Source organism: Aulonocara sp. 'chitande type north' Nkhata Bay, linkage group LG23 (genome assembly GCF_057382095.1).
Source record: "Aulonocara sp. 'chitande type north' Nkhata Bay isolate Kocher_YH1m ecotype deep benthic linkage group LG23, A_spYH_male_GT1.1, whole genome shotgun sequence".
Lineage (NCBI taxonomy): Eukaryota > Metazoa > Chordata > Actinopteri > Cichliformes > Cichlidae > Aulonocara > Aulonocara sp. 'chitande type north' Nkhata Bay.
This window is the reverse complement of record NC_141365.1, coordinates 32,518,847-32,536,990: the sequence shown is the minus strand read 5'-3', so window position 1 is coordinate 32,536,990 and position 18,144 is coordinate 32,518,847. Positions and strand designations below refer to the sequence as shown.

Here is an 18,144-nt window from a genome sequence, read left to right as displayed (position 1 = left end):
ATTTTTTATAGTGTTATTTTTTTCCCCATTAATAAACTCAAAAAACGATTGACTGTACCTTTTAATGCAAAGTTGTGTGAAATGTTATTCTAGGAACAATGTTAAACACAGCTAAACACTGTGTTAGCTGGCTCGACAAAACCTAAACCCTCAGTTAGAGGTGATGTGCGTCATGACAGTGGTTATCAGTTTTCTCTGTTAAGCCGGTCAGTCTACTTCTGGCTCCAGGTGCACTAGCATAAAAATAGATGTAAGCATAAAAATCTTTCCTATAAGTGCCAGCTACTCCAATCAGGGTTATTATCAGATGATGAGGATAAAATGGTATTAAAAATCTATTGAACAGCATAGAAAATATACCAGTTTGCAGCATTTTTATAAGTAGGATGAGATGTTAATGCTGCAGAAAATCGTTAATCTGTATATTTATCGCACAAGTTATTTATTTTATGCTGCATGCGGTGATGGCTGCATGCTAGAGCAGGCATCACCTTGTACATGTATCCCTAGCAGAAAGCTGGCTGCAAATCAAAGGATCAATGAAAAATATTTGATCTCCTGCTGAATTTGCAGTCATTGAGTAAAAAGTAAGTTACGTATTTGATCCTGAAGCAAAACATGATTTTAGTATGCGGCAGAGACTACTTGGCCCACTCCTCTTTACAGAAACTCTTGAAATTCTATAATTTACCATGGTGAAAAAAAGCCAACTTTATGACACAGGAGATTCTGAGTTTAACACCACTAACCTGCTAATCTCCATTTGTTGTGCACCCCTACCTCCCTTTTGGTTTCCAATTGCATCATCAGTCATCACCAATATAATTTAAGCATTAATGGGCCCCTTTATATTCTTCTGTTCATAGAATACAAAGAAAGAAGAAATTAAACAAACAGCCAAACATTACACCACAGAGCAAACACAATAAATAATTATACTATGAAAAGTTTTGTAATGCAGCAATCCAGTAAGTCCTTAACAGGCTGCTTGTTCTGCCTTTATGCAGTGTACGTTTTTCCCTTTTGCCATCAACAACTCCCTCATTAGCATTATCCGAGATGTGAAATGTAGTTAAGAGCACAGCTAGTCACTGGTCTCGTTATTTTGATGTATTTCTGCTTTCCTCTCATCATCTTTAATCTGTCTTCTGTCACAGCTTTTAAAACAATATTCAGCTACCTGTCTTGCTAACGTAACCCAGCATGTGGTGCAGCATTGTCATTTTGTAAATGTGTGTTATAGAGTTGCAAATGGTTTATCTTTAATATTATGATTACATCTGTGAGTAAGGCTACGTCCTTCCGTCTGTCCGTTTTCTCTCCCTTTTGGCCTCCCGACCACACTGAGACGGCGTTTTCGCTCATGGAAAACGCAGCGTTTTGAAAATGCTCTCGAAAACATACATTTGAAAACTGTGCTTTCGCATCGCAGTGTAGACAGCGAAAACGGAGAATTTCTAAAACATTGACGCATGTTAGTCATGTGATGCAGTCATGTGACCAATTAAACTAAGATAGCGGAGGGCAATTTTGACAGCCCTATTAAAGATTAATATCAGTCTGTACATGCTACAGATAGCTTTTCCTCAAATTCTTTAATTCTCACTTGCTTTTGCAACTTTGTACTTTTGTGTTACTCGCAGCAACAACTCCACCTCATTGTTAGTCTATTTAAAAAAACTCTGTGCTTTTCCTCGATATTTTGCCATGACATTTCAAAGAGCCGGAAAGTAAATAAGTGGCAGACCGAAATGAGGCAGGTTGAATCTTCTTACTGGCCGAAAACACTTACTGGAACGTATGCGTTTTTGGCCATTTCAATGTGGACGCGCAACTCTGTGAAAACGACCAAAAACGGTAGTGTGGACGTGCAGCGTTTTCAAATCTATCCGGGCTAGTGTGGGCGTAACCTCAGAAGAGGAAAAACAATGTTTTTCACAGTGCTCCAGACAGCAATTAATAAAATAGCCTCTGTGGGACTCCACCAGTATAGGGTTATTTGGAAAAACAATCCTGTTGTACATGAAATTATAATAGTGAATGCATTTCCTTAAATTATACATCCATTTTTAGTACAAGCTGTGTTTTCTTACCTGTATTTTGGCACGCTGCTTCAGCACAAGAGCAGAAAAGAAGAAAAAACCCTGCTGGAATATGTGTTGCACCACTGTTCAGCTTGGTGCGTAAATGTGTGTCCTTGTGCCCGTATGTGATAGAAGCAATTATCTGTACAAGTACAGATAACAATCATCGATGGAAACAGGATTTAAAAATAATTGATAGTAAAACAAACTTTCCAGTATATCTTACTACTACTGGTTGTGTATGGCGTTATTTTTGTGCCACTATTCTGAGCGCACGTAAAAAAAAATTGAGCACATGTTAAAAAAAAAATTTGCAGGTGCAAGTGTTGCATTTTGAGGAGAAATTTATTTTGAGCAAAGAAAAGCTAAATTTGAGTGAACAAAATTCATTGCTGAAAATGTATTTCAGTGTTTGCTATTATCCATACACACACACAATAGCAGCCCCGCTTGCTCAGTTTTTGCATTTGCGCTCGCTCGCAATGTGTTACTTGCGCTCTCAACATTTCTGCCCGTGCACGTTCAACTCTTTCTCTACACGTTATATTTGTGCTACAAAACCAGCCAATCACAGACTTCGTGCAAAAAAATCTGATTGGCTGTTTTGGTCTCCAATCAGCTCGAAATGATGAAATGCAATATCCCAGAATCCATTTCGTCCAAAACTCAAATGAGGCAGTGGCGGAGGAACACAGAGTGGCGGAGTTTGAAATATTACTCCTTCTGGGTCACAAAATAAACTTTTAAGATATTTTCATGCGAGAATGGTGCTGTGTAAACTTCAAATATCTGCTCGATTTATCAAGACATCACATATTTGCATAAGTGCTCTAATGTTTTCAGAGATGCTTGCTCATAGGGGGTCATATGATTATTGGGTTTTTCTCTGTATTATTGTAGGATCTACCTGACAATACAAAGTGCCTTGAGGTGACTGTTGTTGTGATTTGGTGTGGTATAAATAAAATTTAAATAAAATTTAACTGAATGTAATTACAGTTTAGAATTACAGTAGAGATTCAATTCAATTCAATTCAATTTTATTTATATAGCGCCAAATCACAACATAAGTCGCCTCAAGGCGCTTCATAAAGAGATAAAACCCTAAGCTATGCCGTGGTAAAAAGGAAAAAAAAAACCTGTGAAAATGTCCAGTTATGTTGTTTTAATCACCTGATTTAAATAAAATCTTCTTAATGGTAATGGTTTGTATTTTTATCTGATGATGCTCGTGAAGATTTACACCCTTTTTATAGGCATAAATGAATCAATACTGTTGTATTGCACATCTCTTGTGCTCCATTGCATCAGACTGTACCTTTTAGAACTGGTAGCTGGGTGTAGCTGTAGTACATTTCTTTCCTCTGACTCTTATTTAGAAATCAAAGGCCAGAGAGTGGCTTTGACCATTAACCCCCAGCCTCAGGCCCAAATATAACAGAAAGGTCACAGTTTGATTTTTACTTTTATTTACAATGTTTTCATCTGCTTGTAGATCCTCCCACACTGGGCTACAAAGAGACGGTAATTATTGCCCTGGCAACAGTCTCCGTGCTGGCTGTGGTAGCTGCAGCAGCCTTCTTTGGTTACCGCATGATGCATGGTGAGTTGCCATGACGCCAAGGTGTGAGGAAGAGAATTCATTATTCAAGGCTTTTTAAATGTTTTTTGGTAGAATTTGATGAACTAAATCAGAGCTGTTGTTTTGCTTAAATAATAATAATGGATTGGATTTATATAGTGCTTTTCAAGGCACCCAAAGCGCTTTACAATACCACTATTCATTCACTCTCACATTCATACACATAAATGTGTCTATATATTTGTGTTTTTTGTATCCTGTGTATTATAGGAAATGGCAAACAAGGCCTTCACAATCTGAATATGATGGAAGCTGCGGGTTCGGAAAGTTCTCTGGACCTGGACAATCTCAAACTGCTGGAGGTCAGTGCGCACATCAGACTCCTTGTCCTCTTTTGTGGCTGCAGGAGCTGTGACTTGGAATATATTTAGTTTGGAGCTGCGCAGTCATCTTTCATAAGTTGAATCAGTTTGTTTTCTGGCCCAGGAAAGAGCCAGAGTATTTAGTGTAGCGGTGGGATGTGCCAGCTCAACATGATCAAATGAGCCAATAGGAAGAAAATACAGCCATGACTGAATTGTTGTCCAGCTATTTAAATACTCTAGATTTAGTAAGATTACTGCCATGGTTCCACACAGCACATTATTCTTAGTTTTTAATTGGTACAATAGGGATGTTTGTGAAAATAGTAAAGTAAATCCCTCTTCTTCTTTTTTTCTCCTCCAAATCCTGAGGCCTTTATACTGGTGGGTTTTTTTTGTTTTTTCTTTAAAGAGATGATGTTGCTTCTCCAGCATCTCTGCACAAGGTAGTGTGTTTTTGAGAGTACAGAGACTCTAAGCTAGAAAGAGAAAGGAGAAAACAAAAATGCACTCAAAATACATCAAGGATTCTGGTTATGTTTGTCATTTCAATGTGACTTTTATCATCTGATCACAACAGGAGGCATTCAGTGACAGGGGCAGGCATACAAAAATAGAAATGTGCTTACACTGTCACAGGATCCTGAAATCCTGATACTAAAGAGGGAGAGCTCATAATGTGATAGGAAGTCGGCAGAGTTTGGATGCAGCCACGTTAGCAATATAAACAAAGGACTGGAATACAAATTAATGCTGGATCTGATTAAAGTAAGTCCAGGGAGACAGCAGGATGGCAGCAAAATTTCAAAATCACAGTTTCACTTATTAAAATGTTTCCATTTAATGTCATCATCATAGTTCAGTTTCCTACAAACTCAATTTCTGCAATATGCTGAAATTTCCAAAGCAACACGGGCTATTTTTTGGTTGTTTACAACCTGATTCCTCAAATGAAATTCTGGCATTTTTCAGCCTGACTCTGTCTGTGACTCATGCTGAGTGCACTATCCCACTGTGGTGTATGGCAAGCATGAGCTTTCCTTTTAAAGCTAGGATTGGTTATCAACCTGCCAGTTTGTCCTTAGTAGTATTCACCATTTATTTCAAAGAGGTAAACACTTAAATATTCTGAAAAAATATGTGTAGTTGTGTCAGTAACTACTAATTGACCTAAAACATTCAGTTTTCGGCTGTCGGGGATCCCGAAGGTTCAAACTGACCTTTTAGGAGAAGAAATAAAACATTCAATCTTACATTTTAGTACATAAAGTATATTCTTTAAAAGACATAAGCAAACTCTTTACTTTTAGTCACCTTATCACAAAATGATAGTAAATAGATCCAAGAGTCACAGCAGTTGATTGTCCCACAAAAAAGAAGCGAGTGTGTGTGTGTTAGTATATGTTAGGCCAGTTAAAATGAACAACAGCTAGAAAATACAATTTCCGTTGTGTACTTTCATGAGAGAAATAAGATATGAACATAATGACCCAACGACACTGGTGCAGGCATGTTTTTCTCCTCTTTCTGACATCTGTTCAGTGGGTTTAAATTCAGAGTCAGTGAGAGAGAGAGAGTGACATTTTGTTCAGGCAGGAGTTGAATTCAGAACACTGTCCTTGCAGTTTATCAAACGCAGGCACATGTTCCTTCACGTTAAACTGAGGGCTGGAAAGCCAGCAAACCTTACTCAGACAAAACAGGGTCCATTGTTTCCCGCAGTAGATTTTATAACCAGGCACGAATGTTTGGAGATGAAAATTGCCCAGAAATAAATGCCCTGGTAAATTCAGTTCTTAACCTCTTGCTGATGACTTTTTAGTCAGACTGTTTGGGGCTTAATGGCTTGCTGTTTTTTCAGCTCTCTAATTGAATGATTTGGCTGTTTAACTCTGCTGTTTGCCTGTAATTTACTTTCTTTCCTATCTGTCTTCTTCCCTGCCTGTCTGGGTTTGTTGTCGTACCTACCTCTGTTACCGTTTCTGTTTTTGGCTCTTTCGTGTTTGCAAAAAGTCTTTTCTGTGTGCTAGTGTTTCTGTAATAGGACTCAAACCAACTCAGACATAATTACCGCTTCATTCAGATATTCTCTTACTAGACAAACAAGTACCAAAGGTCTAGAATGTCAAAGAAGTCTGCTGTCACCACCTCTTTCAGCTGATTGGGCGTGGCAGATATGGAGCTGTGTACTGCGGCTCTCTGGATGAGCGGCCTGTCGCCGTAAAGGTGTTTACTGCAGCCAACAGACAGAACTTCCTCAACGAATGCTCTATCTACCGGCTGCCGCTGCTAGAGCATGATAACATTTCTCGGTTCGTGGCAGCCGATGAGCGGACGGGCCCAGAGGGACGCACAGAGTACCTGCTGGTCATGGACTACTACCCACATGTGAGTACAGGGGAAGCAGTACCCATGTAAGTGTTATACATGAAGCATGTGTGTTCAGCATACAGAGTGTTTTCTTTTTCTTTTTACCTGCTGTTCCTTGAACTATTTGTTAAGCTTTGAGTAATGGAGGATTGACAACGCCTGTTTAATTTAATACTACAGAATTCTGGGAGAAGCAAACACAGCTGGTGCAGCAAATCAAACTCATGGCGTTTTAATAAGGAAGTCAGTCAATAATTACAGCAACTGTAATACGATTTCATGCTGCATCCAGCATCAATAATTCTCCTCACACTAGCTCAGCCAATTAAAGGGCATTCTCCAGCTAGAAAGGTAACATAAACACTGGCTGTTTATAGTGCCTCCATAACATCTGGACATATTAAAGCAGGTTCACTGAGAGAAAATTGTGGACACACACTTGATAATTTGAATGTGTTTCCTGTCAGTGTTTCACAGTTAAGGCCACCTTTGTTTTGCCAATAGGAAGATAGTAATTTGAAGTAGCAGCATGAGAAGATGATTAAAACCTCTTCAGTCTATGTAAAATCTCCCACAACCAACATCTAACATGTCTTTATTGCAAACAAAAATGGCTAACTTATCCTGTTTTTTCAGTGTCATTATTGGAAGTGTGCTTCCAGCCATTCTCAAAATGTAGCAGAGAAGAGAAAAAATGTTGAGTAGGTTAAAAAGAGGCACATAAAAAGAACCTTAACACTGACTGCTGAAAGCTACTCTTAGGAACTCAACTTCAATTTTAATGTGTACTTAGCAAAAAGCTCAATATGCTTGTTGTCCAAACCTTGAGCTAATTACTAGTCAGCTGACTTGCAGTCCAGCCTATAAAAGGAACCTCTAATTTATGATAACCATTAGTCCTAATACACATTGTCATGGAAACACAGTGCAGTCCAGGACAGGAGACTGGGACACATAATGCATTCAAGTAAATGATAATATAATCAATTTAAAATGAACAGATGTAATGTAATTTTCTGTAGTAACGGATGCACAAATTGCCTTGTGATTGATTGTGAGAGAAAAAAATTAAATGTGTGTGTGTTGGGAGGGAGGGGGAGGGGGGGGGGGGGGGGGGGTTGTTTGGTGCACTAGGCCCAGCCAAGACTGATGGAGATAATTGAAGCAGGAAATTAATAATATCCAATATAATTTCCACTAACCAGTTTTCATAGAGTTGTTGCTGATACCTATCATAAGATGTCATAACTTTATGCCAGATTTTTTTCATCTAAATCATAAATGACTTTTCTACTGCAGAACAATAAAATCACTGCAGTTGCCTCAAAACTCGACGGAAGTGCAGTGATAAGATGTTTGGTTCAGTTACACTGTGAAACTCTGCATCCTACACCATCTTAATTTCTTTGTCCTCTATATTCTTGTCCTCCATGTGGTTCTCAGGGCTCTCTCAGTCGCTACCTGAACATCCAGACCAACGATTGGGTGGGCAGCTGCCGACTGGCTCACTCTGTCACCCGCGGCCTGGCCTACCTGCACACCGAGCTCTTTAAAGGAGGTGAGCTACACAGAGAGATTTAGAGTTAATTACTACCAAGACTGCCGCTTTCTCCTGTTACTGAAGCACAAACACATTTAAAGAATTGTCGTGGGAAATGGGAAAGTATCTTTGTTTTTAGCCCAGTTAGTTTGTTGCTGTGTTTTGTTTTGTTTTTTTAAAGAAATGCTTTGGATAGCCTGTGTTTCTCTTTCTCCGCTCTGTTCCTAGTACTTTCAGCTGTCTTACTTGCGGCACACTGCAGCTGCACGTGGGTCAATTTGTCTTAGAGTGCTGTATATCCCTGCATTTTGAAAAACACACGTACACACTTAGCACACGCCCAGCCATGGGTATTTATAGACTGGCCTCAAGCTAGCCTCAGAGAGAGGGGAAAAGGGAGACAAACAAGAGAGGAGAGATAGGAATTGAGGTAATATGCGAATATCCCTGTAGCGTAGAGCTCGCTGGAGCCAGAGTCTCAAGTCACCAAACCTCAGACTGATTGGCTACACTTGGCCCTCCTTTTTTTCTTTTTTAAGAAATGGCATGGGAAAGAAGGTACACTAATACTTTTTGTGAGTAAGAGAGACTGTAAGCCCAACTTGCAGCACAAACAAGATAAACTTGTATTATTTTGCAAAGGAAAAAAGACAGAGGGGGCTAAAGTCACAGGCAACAGGGACAGAGGGAGCTGGTGTTTGTTAGCTCTGTGCAGCAGCTAACAGCAGAATCTCTTGCCCCCCCGCTCCCCCATTGGTCATGCACATCAATAGCAGGCAGCACATAGCTGTGGTGACTTCCACAGCTTGCAGCAGTCTTCAGTGCACCCTCTGCTGGACAGAAGGATACTGCAAGTGGAGGCCATTGATATGATCTTAATCCCATTGTTGTAGATTAGATTAGAGGATTTAGTTGTCTGTTAATAGTGCAGCTTGTTTTGAACAGTGAGTAATGAGGGAAATCTGAATCTATGCATATATGAAGCCTTTTTTAATCAATTATCATTCATTAGCAAATCCCACAAAACCTGCTTGAGTGTGCTGTCTGAGAGGTTTTGGGAGTACTGTACATGCTAACATCCTTAATGAAAAAGAAATTAGCCTAAATTTTGCAATTCTCCCTTCAAGACTTGTATAAGCCAGCGGTTTCACACAGGGACCTGAACAGCCGAAACATCCTCGTCAAAGCCGATGGCACGTGTGTCATTATCGACTTTGGCCTTTCCATGAAGCTGACAGGGAACAGAGCAGCACGGCACGGGGAAGAGGAAAACGCCGCTATAAGTGAGGTGAGTGTTCAGGAGGAAGCAGAGGATGCACCTGTATTGATGAGTGTAGTCTACTAGAAAGACAGCAGCAGAGGCAGGCAGTCAGGGTTAAGCACGTCTCTGTATTTGCTTACTAAAACGGGAGTAGACAGCAAACAGCAAAGAATAGACTGCATCTTACAAGCATCAAGTTCAGATGAAATAAAATGGCATGGCTACTGAACTAAACACGGAGAGGCTATAGGCTACAGGAGATTATAGTCAATGTGGTTTCTGGCATATATGCATTCATTTAGTTTAGCACTTTGTCAGCAAAGATATAGCCTGCTGATATTTTGTCAAAGCTAAGATTATGAGATCTAATAATGTGATCCAACTACATCCACAGCAAACAAAACCCACCTGTGTCGGTGTTACAGTATTTCTGGACAGTTTAACAGTTCCACCACACCCCCACTTACACCTTCTTTGTCTTCCAGGTGGGGACTATCCGTTACATGGCCCCCGAGGTGCTTGAGGGCGCGGTGAACCTGAGGGACTGTGAGGCAGCACTAAAGCAGGTGGACATGTATGCCCTAGGCCTAGTCTACTGGGAGACCTTCATGAGATGTACTGACCTTTTCCCTGGTGAGTTATATCTGCTTTGTGTTAAGTCATTCCTACTGTGGGACTGCAACTTAAGAATAGAACAGAATAGCCATTTATTGTCATTCTGCATGTACAACGAAATTATGTGTGCTGCACACCAACTGTGCAGGAGTAAAATATAAATAGTAAGACAGCAGGAATAAATAGCAAACAGACAAAATGTATACAAAATAAGAAAAAGGCACACATTAAATATAGAAAAGACTGTAAAGCTACTTGTGTTATGCTCAGGAAAGGAAGCACCAGGTGAAAGGTGCATTTTTAACAAACTTAATGGGTATTTCTGATATGTCATAGACATCTAAAACGAGGCTTTTCTCTTCCTGTCCCTGCTTATCCCTAGGAGAGTCTGTGCCAGAGTACCAGATGGCCTTCCAGGCGGAAGCAGGGAACCACCCAACATTTGAGGACATGCAAGTTCTGGTATCCAGGGAGAAGCAAAGGCCTAAATTCCCTGAGGCCTGGAAAGAGAACAGTCTGGTGCGTATGTATGTAGGGAATAGGGCTAAAATGAGAATGCTTTGAGAATACTGCCACATTGTAACAGGATAGCAAAACAATTCCGCAAACAAAAAAGCTTAGAAATAGTCTGTTTTGGAGCTTGGCTATATAGCAAAATATTTTTTTCCCCATCAATCTTTTCCAAAGATGTTTACCCTGGCTTTATTTGTTCAGAAGCTAATTTTTCTGTAGCTCCAAAATCCTGTTTATGTGTGAGGGAAAAACTAGTAATGTTTACAAAAATACTTGCGTACATGTGGATGGTGAAGATGATGAAGTTGTGTAGAAAGGCAGGACGAGTTTGGAAGCGATCCAATCAGAAGTAATCTCAGTAAGGTCAGACACGCACAATTTGATCTGCTCCCAACAAACAGGCTGGGAGGATGGCCTCAGCCCATGAAAATGCAACAAAATGCCAGTGCTCAGAAGGAGAGAAGAGTAGACGTATTGATATCAAGGACAATTTGTGAAGCTAATCTCACCGGTAAAAACACTAAAAATCAACTGATAACTTTAGATTTAGTCTTATGATATCTCTTAGTCTTATGATACTTAGTTCACTAAAATTTTAAGAACTTAGAAGTTTTAGTGAAAAGAATGAATAAAACAAAATCAAAATTTGCAGTCGAAATGACCACTGTTTCCAGAAACCTAGCTCTGGGTTTGGTTCAATTGGACATACACTTGATTACATAGTCCAAAGCAAACCACCAAACCCCCCAATTGTTTATAATTTCTCTGTGTGTGTTGCAGGTGGAGAGTTCATTTTCTAAAGTTACTCCAGCTTAGGGGATAAATGACAAAATGCAGAAAGTGTTTCTATTACAAGCACTGCAGTGTTGATATTGTTGATACTAGTCATGTAGTTAATAGCCATAATATGCTGTGTTTTCCAGGCGGTTCGATCTCTGAAAGAGACAATGGAGGACTGCTGGGACCAGGACGCAGAGGCTCGTCTCACAGCTCAGTGCGCTGAGGAGCGTCTGGCGGAGCTGCTCCTCATATGGGACCGCTCCAAGTCTGTCAGCCCTACACTCAACCCCATGTCCACTACACTGCACAACGAGAGGTATGTTTCAACAAAGCCACATCCTGTCATTGTATTCATTGTTTCAAATGATCTTGCTGAGGTTTTCAACACTGTTTCTTTGATCCAGAAATCGCATGACGCCAAAGTCTGGCCCGTACACAGACCATTCGTCTACGTACATTGAAGAGCATGAAGGTGTAGCCAAGAACACGCAGGTGGATGCAACTAGTTCTTTGACTGGTAGAGTTGGGGTTGGGACCGGAGAGAGGAACAGGAATTCCATCAACCAGGAGCGTCAGCAGCAAGCAAACGCCCGTCTGCCCAGCCCAGAAAGCAGCACCACCAGCATGGGCATGAGAGGTAGCCCTTCAGCCTCTACTACGACTACCACTATCATCTCTGAGTCAGAGGGACTCGCAGGGGCCACCACAGTGCCCGTGTGCCTACATCTTACCCAAGAAGACCTGGAAACCACAAAGCTGGACCCTAAAGAAGTAGACAAAAACCTGAAGGAGAGCTCGGATGAGAACTTAATGGAGCACTCCCAGAAGCAGTTCTGCTCACCAGACCCACTTAGTCCTGGCAGTTCCAGCCTGCTTTATCCACTTATAAAGATGGCGAGTGAGGTCTCCGGTACATCAGACACTGCTGCCACAATGCCCCCTACCATCTTTCCCTTGCCCAAGCAGCAAAACTTGCCCAAGAGACCATCCAGTCTGCCCCTGCGCAACAAGCCTGTCAAGAAGGAATCCTCCTCCTCTTCACTAAGGTTTAAGTTTGGGCGCTCAGGAAAGTCCAACCTGCGCCAGGTGGAGGGAACAAAGATGAACATTAGTACAGTTACGGGCACAAATTCGGCTGGAGAGGTTCACCGAGGCACAGGCACAAACAACTTACCTGTTCGACGGGATACACATGCCAATGCAGCCATTAACGGCACCGTCAATGGTCACATCAGTGCTGGGATCTCATCCATAGTAACAGGTGGAGCGACAGGTTTTGGAGGCTCCAACATAACTCACAATGGATCTGGAGCTCTGAGGTCAGATGACAGCCGGCTGTCCCTCGGCGTCATCACAGCGAGCCCCGATGAACACGAGCCTCTTTTGAGCCAAGAACGAGAGCAGCCTGATCAAAGAGACGCGTCCACGAATGTGACCGCTCTCCGCTCGGCCCGACCCAACACCAACAACAACAACAGCAACACAGGGCATGGCCAGGGGGATGGCGACAGCGGCGGAGAAAGTGATGAAGGCGAGCCAGAGGGAAGCAGTGAGGGGACAAGCAGGGAAACTACGGTGCCCCCAGGAGAAAGCTCACTGTCGGGCACTGTTGCAACAGACCCCCAGGGGGAAGCTCCAGTCACCATGAGAGGAGAGGCCCTGCTCAGGCAGCCCAGAGCCCGTAGGCCAGAGAGACCTAACTCTCTGGATCTGTCCTTCACAACACAGGACCTGGCCTCACTAGGTGAAAATCATTTGCAAGTATTCTGTAGTTGTATTGGCCCATTGGATCATACTGCAGTTTAATTGTCTAAAAACAACTCTTAAATTTCTCAGAGGGTTCAGTAATTTCCAAACAGAGCAGGTCTCTGTTGTTTATATTAAATATTACTGAACATGGAGAAATGGTACATCTCCATGAGGGGCTGTTTTCAGTGGCAGCTAATCCAATTTGTTGCTAAACTGACTATTTTTGGAAGCACAAAGGTGTGTGTGTGTGTGTGTGTGTGTGTGTGTGTGTGTGTGTGTGTGTCTATTAGGGCTGCCACAAACGATTATTTTGATAGTCGACTAGTCACCGATTATTTATGCGATTAGTCGACTAATCAGATCATCATCCACTGGACATAAAACTACAGCTTATTGCACCAGCAGCATCTGCTCTTATATAACTATCATTAGCTTACAGCTTTAAGCTTTTAAGGTGCTAACTAAAAATAAAGACAAGATGATAGTTTATTCAATTTTAATGAAATTTGCAGATTGTTTCGGTAAAGTTTAATAAACTCCTTGCTATCTAAAATATAACAGGACACCGGAGTATATTCTCCAGCATCTCACACTTCTGATAATCAGCTGTCTGCTTGACGTTTATTCAGCTGTGTAAAAACTATAACTTTAATCTCAGCCAAACCGATTTACTCAGGAACAAATAAAATACTAAAAAAAAGCCAAACAATAACATTTTTAATTTATCTAAGTGACTCATATATATTTAACCTGAGTCGCGAAAGACGGCGGTGGGTTTGAAAACAATTTGCCGGGAGTCCGGTGTTCTCACGGCGCTAGTGACCTAGCCCCCGGCTAGCTATCGAGCTAGTGGGTAACAGACGTCTCCGAAAACGTCGGAGCGCTTTTGAAAATATGTGGTGTCCTGATAAACTGAGCAGATATTTGAGGTTTACACAGCTACATTCTCGCCTGAAAATATGTTAAACGTTTATTTTGTGACCCAGAAAGAATAATAAGAGTAATATTAAAACTAACTAGCTACCGCCATTGTTGGAAACTAAGCTGGGCCGCGCTATGAATTCTGGGACACAGCTGCTTCTTCTTCTTCGGGGTTTAACGGCAGCTGGCATCCTTGTACATGCTGTGCTGCCATCTTCTGTTTCAGTCCGTTATTACACTCTTAAATCCTGCTATTATTCCTGCGTCTTTTGCGATCTTACAAAGCTTCAAACGACACGTCGACTATTAAATCAGTCGTCGACGATTTTGATAGTCGACGTAATCGTGACTAGTCGACAAATCGTGGCAGCCCTAGTGTCTATATATATTTCGGGCTTTGAACCACACATATTGTAGATACATTCAGTGTTAATTTGACTGCAGATAAAACAAATTGGCAAGAAGCCCCAGAGTATCACTAGACTAAATCTAATAATCACATTTGACAAACTGGAACCTACAAATGTTTGGCATATTTCATTTAATAAAGTACTTCAAACAGCCCTCTGTTGCTAAATTGTATTATAACTAATTGTAATCCATCCGTTATTAACTATGCACATGAAAGTCAATTTGCTCATAACAGATGTCTGCAATATATAATGGAAGCATGAAGTTTGAAAGACATAATGTTTACTAGGCACAGAGAGTGTTGTTGCATTATGGGAAATGTAGGGTCCAAAGCTTTTTGTAGGTTACACAGTCAAAATTGCTGCTTCTGCTGCTTTGATTTTGGTCATTCTTCTTTTTTCTTCTTCTTCTTTTTTGTGCTCCAGTTATTGGATTTATTATCAGTAGTTTTTTATCTATTTAAAAAAAAAAAAAAAAATAATAATAATAATAATAATGTTGGAAAAAAGAGGCTTGTGAAATGTAGAAATCAATAGTTTAAACTGAATTGTTGGTCAAAATAAGAAACATTATATTTTATTCTTTGTTTCATTTAGAATATTTTAGAAATTAAATGTCTAATCCAGCAATTCAGTTAATAATCAGTGGTTAATAGAAAAGAAGGTCCTTATCAAAATGTGTAGTTTTTCATGGTCTCTTTAATGATTTTCATGCACAAAGGTGTTGCTACATTGCTCATTAATCATTGTTCCACCCTGTTTTCCAGGAGATGGTTTAGTCCAGCCAGATGGAGCGTTGGGGACCGGAGATAAGATCAAGAAGCGCGTCAAAACCCCTTATTCTCTGAAAAAGTGGCGACCCACCACATGGGTCATCTCTACAGATACCCGGGGGCCAGAAGTTAACAACAATGGCTCTACCCGAGGTCAAAGTCACAGTCAGAACCGGCCCAAGTCCAGTTCAGCCATCTACCTGCGGGGGGGCAGCTTGGCCAGCGAACCCAGTGACACGCATGTGTAAACTTGGACCCTCTAACAGGCCCGGCAACACTATCTAGAGAGCACTTATTATTTTATTTTGTGTGGAGCTCTCTGCTCTGAATCAGCACGAGGAAGCTATGGAATATGTCACAAACCAACAATAGAGTCTGATCATGTACAGTAATTAGGTCTGTCCCGCTCCTGTGTGTCCTTCTGATGGCATTGCTTTAAATGGAATCCAGCTATGCAGCATTTTCATTGGCTTCTGTTTCTGCATTGTTTGTTTTGTGTTTTTTAAATCTTGGTTTGAAGTTTCATAGTGGTACATTAATTCTTTTTTTTTTTTTTATTTGTGCACTTTGAATGAATTTGAAATCAGTGTTTCCTAAACGTGTCTGTTGCGACCAAGACGAAGATTGGTCTCTAAACTTAAACAGGCGATGAAAAAACAATCAACACTCGAGCGCTCGGTTACTCCCCCTTTGCTCTATCGAGTAAAGTGAGAGTGGGCTCTGTAAACAAATTAATGGTCTTAAAAGACAAAGCAACTTTTTAAACATTTTCCTTGTATGCAATACCAATTGTTGTCTCATGACTTTGTATCCTCTTTTTGTATCATACCTTTTAATTGTGCAATAGGATGTAGCTTTTAGATGCTTTCAGTGTTTTTATTGCTTCAATTTTTTTATCCTGTTGTTATTTTGATATGTTAATCTCTGTTGCACTTATGAATAGTCACAGTCGTTTTGTAAACAATCCATCGCACACTATTGTAACCCTCGCTCCCCCCAACCTGACTCATGAGGAGAAAATAGCTGACAATCCTCCTCTTTGGACTATCTTTATGGGAACGCTAACACAAAAGAATCAGTCCCAGCTGACTTAAAAGTGGGCTGACGTGGAACTTGTCTGCTTGCACAATTACACCAGTAACAAATCTCATTCTGGGGTCTTACAATCACTGGAGCTGAACTTACAGAGGCATCTGTTACAGTGGCTGACTGGAGTCACTGTACCACTATCATTTGACCTCAGTATGGACTCTGCATTTAGCTGTCTGTCTGCAAGACATGAAATATTACAAACCCCAGATTCTGCTGTTCAAACACAAATCAAAAACTGAAGAAAAAAAACACACTGAAGCACGCTGGATATTACTTTTTTGTTTCTTGTCGTCTCATCCCCTGACGGTGGAGTGAGTGATGTGTGTGTGTTGCGTGAATGTGCACGTGTTATTTACTCGCGCTGTACAGGCGTGCTGAAATGTCGACATACTCATTCTGTATTTTCAGCGCTGCTTCAGCGCATATGAAAAGATCTCATTTATGTTTTTGTAATCTGTAGTTTGTATCAAAAAAACAATCCTTACATGTATCGCATTAATATTTGCATCATTTTTATGGTATTGTGTTTTGCATTCAATGGACATTGCCTTTGATTCCATTGCTATGCATCTGCTTGGTACAGTTTCTGTAAACATTTTCAAGTCAATATGGAAGAAGAAAAACCCCTCAATAAATGTATGAAATAATTGTTGGGTATATACATTTAATCTGTGTTTGGGTTCATGCCTTTGGTGCCCCTGAGGTGTTGTCAGCATTATTCAGAAGAAAAACATTTGTGGACGATGTGCAAGGTTAGAACCTGCTGTGAAATAGCTATTTTATTTATTTAACACCATATTTACCACTTTTATGCTATGAAAACAAGAATTTTTTTTCAAAATAACTATATTGTATAGTCTTTTCTGGTCTTGGTCACACAATTTTTAAACATTTTGTTTGTGCAAAATTAATGTGGTACAATGTTGGTCACTGCCACTGGTAAATCTGCTGATAGCTGTCACTGAGGCCAATATTGACAAAAAAAGGTGATTACTTATTGTTTTCTTTTGCTTTTGTTTGTTTTTTTGTTTTTCGTCAGGAAGGACATCGGCGTTATAATCTTCCAACTCAAACATCGCTGTGGTGGCCTCTTGTGAATAAGGAAAGAGTCTAAAGTGTTTTAAGACGCTTAACAGAACAACAGTGGCAGCACCAAAGGACTAAGCTACACTAATACAGCCGCATGATGAAACACTTGGCTGTCTTGGACGTAAATCAATGGAATCATTCAAACAGAAATAATATCGGTTGGGTTTTTTTTTTTTGTTTTGCTTTTGTCTTTTTTGCACCCCTGTCGACCAACCCTCTTAATTCTCAGTGATTAATCAACACTAGGTAGTCATATCCTCTCGCGCTTGTTTACTTCACCTCTGTTCTCCGCTGTCTGCTCCACGCGCCCTAGCAACTGCAGCATCAGCACGAGCAGCTCAGCGTTGGTAAGCTACGTCAGAGCACTACTTCTTCTGCGCCAAGTCAGCCGGGAGCAGCCAGGACGTACCGGAAGTCGATCACATTACATTCAAAATAAAGTGCCACAAACCTACGCTTTTTCGTGTTTTTTTATTATTATTTTGTATCATCATAACTAAGAAATTCAAAGTGGAAAACGGCTAATATAATCGTTTATTTGTAAAAATGATACTATAAAAATTATGGTTATCTGCTTTATACAACTTTCTAATGATTTCATTAGTTGAGCAACGAAATTAAGATGCAATCCTCAGTGCAAAAGAATAATACAAAACTACAATAAAGTTGTGTGTGTGTGTGTGTGTCTATACAAAAACGAAAAACACAATTATTTCCGTATTGCACTTATAATAATAATAATAATAATAATAATAATGGATTGCATTTATATAGCGCTTTTCGAGGCCCTCAAAGCGCTTTACAATTCCACTATTCATTCACTCTCACATTCAAACACTGGTGGAGGCAAAGCTACAGTTGTAGCCACAGCTGCCCTGGGGCAGACTGACAGAAGCGAGGCTGTCATATCGCGCCATCGGCCCCACTTGTCCTCATTTGCCGGTGTTGATGTAAATACCAAAGATGACTGTTGTCGTGATCATATATATTAAAGTGAAAGTAC

The 18,144-nt window shown here is 40.5% G+C and overlaps 1 protein-coding gene across 1 annotated transcript in view; it reads left to right on the top strand.

Moving 5' to 3' along the window:
• The window catches only part of LOC147302235 (bone morphogenetic protein receptor type-2-like), a 43,813-nt gene extending 26,175 nt beyond the window's left edge, over nucleotides 1-17,638 (top strand). Inside the window, exons 4-13 of the mRNA XM_086281764.1 lie at nucleotides 3,580-3,687; nucleotides 3,937-4,028; nucleotides 6,186-6,416; nucleotides 7,842-7,956; nucleotides 9,066-9,226; nucleotides 9,685-9,832; nucleotides 10,197-10,333; nucleotides 11,251-11,423; nucleotides 11,512-12,851; nucleotides 14,955-17,638. Coding sequence (XP_086137890.1) covers nucleotides 3,580-3,687; nucleotides 3,937-4,028; nucleotides 6,186-6,416; nucleotides 7,842-7,956; nucleotides 9,066-9,226; nucleotides 9,685-9,832; nucleotides 10,197-10,333; nucleotides 11,251-11,423; nucleotides 11,512-12,851; nucleotides 14,955-15,208 — 2,759 coding nt within the window. The 3' untranslated portion in view covers nucleotides 15,209-17,638. The remainder of the gene's footprint in view (nucleotides 1-3,579; nucleotides 3,688-3,936; nucleotides 4,029-6,185; nucleotides 6,417-7,841; nucleotides 7,957-9,065; nucleotides 9,227-9,684; nucleotides 9,833-10,196; nucleotides 10,334-11,250; nucleotides 11,424-11,511; nucleotides 12,852-14,954) is intronic.
• Nucleotides 17,639-18,144: the final 506 nt, after the last annotated feature.